Source organism: Phalaenopsis equestris, unplaced genomic scaffold (genome assembly GCF_001263595.1).
Source record: "Phalaenopsis equestris unplaced genomic scaffold, ASM126359v1 Scaffold196508, whole genome shotgun sequence".
Classification (NCBI taxonomy): Eukaryota; Viridiplantae; Streptophyta; class Magnoliopsida; order Asparagales; family Orchidaceae; genus Phalaenopsis; species Phalaenopsis equestris.
Window position 1 is genome coordinate 1 of NW_018216457.1, and position 1,555 is coordinate 1,555.

General features: G+C 39.1%; 1 protein-coding gene across 1 annotated transcript; it reads left to right on the forward strand.

Annotated features, from left to right (window-relative positions):
• The first annotated feature begins 103 nt into the window (after positions 1–103).
• Positions 104–1,375, forward strand: LOC110035163. Its single transcript, XM_020739403.1, has 2 exons — positions 104–346; positions 437–1,375. The coding sequence occupies exon 2, from the start codon at positions 564–566 to the stop codon at positions 1,152–1,154; it is 591 nt and encodes a 196-aa protein (XP_020595062.1). The 5' UTR covers positions 104–346; positions 437–563; the 3' UTR covers positions 1,155–1,375.
• Positions 1,376–1,555: the final 180 nt, after the last annotated feature.

Below are 1,555 nucleotides of genomic sequence, written 5' to 3' on the forward strand. Positions count from 1 at the left end.
ATGAGGACTACTTTAGCCCACATTAAAATAGTCTAGGGACCAATTTAGCAATTCTATAAATTCTAGGATTAAGATAACCCCATGGAAATAGCTAGGGGGCTATCTTGACACTTTACTCTTTCTTTTGAAAAATTTGTAACTAAACTTCATTCAATTTGCTAAATATTGCCAGGAATGATGGCTTCCTGCGTGAAGCACTTGCAACGAATGACAGCTTACAAAATGCACTTTCAAAATATGACGCACTTATAAGACCAAGCGTCCCTCCTCCCCTTGCTCCTGCAATCGCTGAACAATCTGACGACAAAGAGGAAGAAGAAGATGGTTTTTCACATTTAGCAAATAGGTCGGTGCACCTACTCAGACAACTTCTACTCACCAGTATGACCTCAATTCTATATTACAATTATGAAAAAACATGCTTCTATTTCTACAGGAAATCTTTACTTAAAACAACTGGAGAACAAGAGATCTCAGCAAACAAGGATGGTGTAGACAAAAGCGATGCATTGATCGTATTTGATCCCCCAGCGCCAGCTGATTCTTCCAAGAATGAAAGAGACATGATTGATCTCCTGAGTCTCACATTATCTCCTCAAACAGATATGCCGTCGCCCCCGCCACCGCCTACAGCTAACCAGAATCAAAATCCATTCTCCAATTCTCCCAATTGGGAAGAGTATCATAACTATTCTCAGCCACGTATGCCAAATGAAGGATATACTACCTATAACAGTTACATCGCACCTTGGTCTCAAGTTGATGTTGTTGAACAATTACCACAGTATACAAATAACTATCTAGCCACACCATGGATTTCTCCTGAAGCAAGCTTGAACCCCTTTGTATCAGCAACATCCACTCAGACCCAATACCCGGAATCTCAGTCTAGAGCGGTTATAGGTTCCTCTGATTCAACTGGGATAGCAGAGAATTCCAAAGCTCTACAGAATTTTCGCTCATTTGGGTCGAAAGAAAACCAGATATATGCCACTCTAATAAATCTGAGAGACCCTTCCAGCGCTCCAAAACCATACAAGCCAGACAATCTATTTGACGATCTGATAAAGTTGAGGAATTCGGATGGGAGTCTGAAAACCAGAGATGTATCAAGTCTCTGGGGATCAGGGCAAGGCATGGCAAGTGTTAAGTGATAAGGTCATAATGGCTATGTTGCGTTACTAATAGCCATGCAAAGTGGTTCCATGGTGTGTGAATATCATGAGAAGTGATGGCTTCTTCCCTTTCCTCTGCAATGATTGATTATATTATATTATAGTGTTTATGAGACTTGGATTTTATTGACTTGATGTATGAGTTTGTTTGGATCTTGCAACCCTTTTTGCATCTATTGTAAAGTATTTTATTTTGAAAATTGTTATTTTATTTTTTTTCCTACTTGAATGGATCGCCTAATTCAAAAAGTCATGGATCTAGGATCAGCTCAGGGTGGGCAAATACTTACCCTAACATGTATGCTTTAATGTGCATCATATCTAATTTTATGCACCCCTCCCCCTCAATAAATCATTTTACCTAATAATTCATAAAAAAA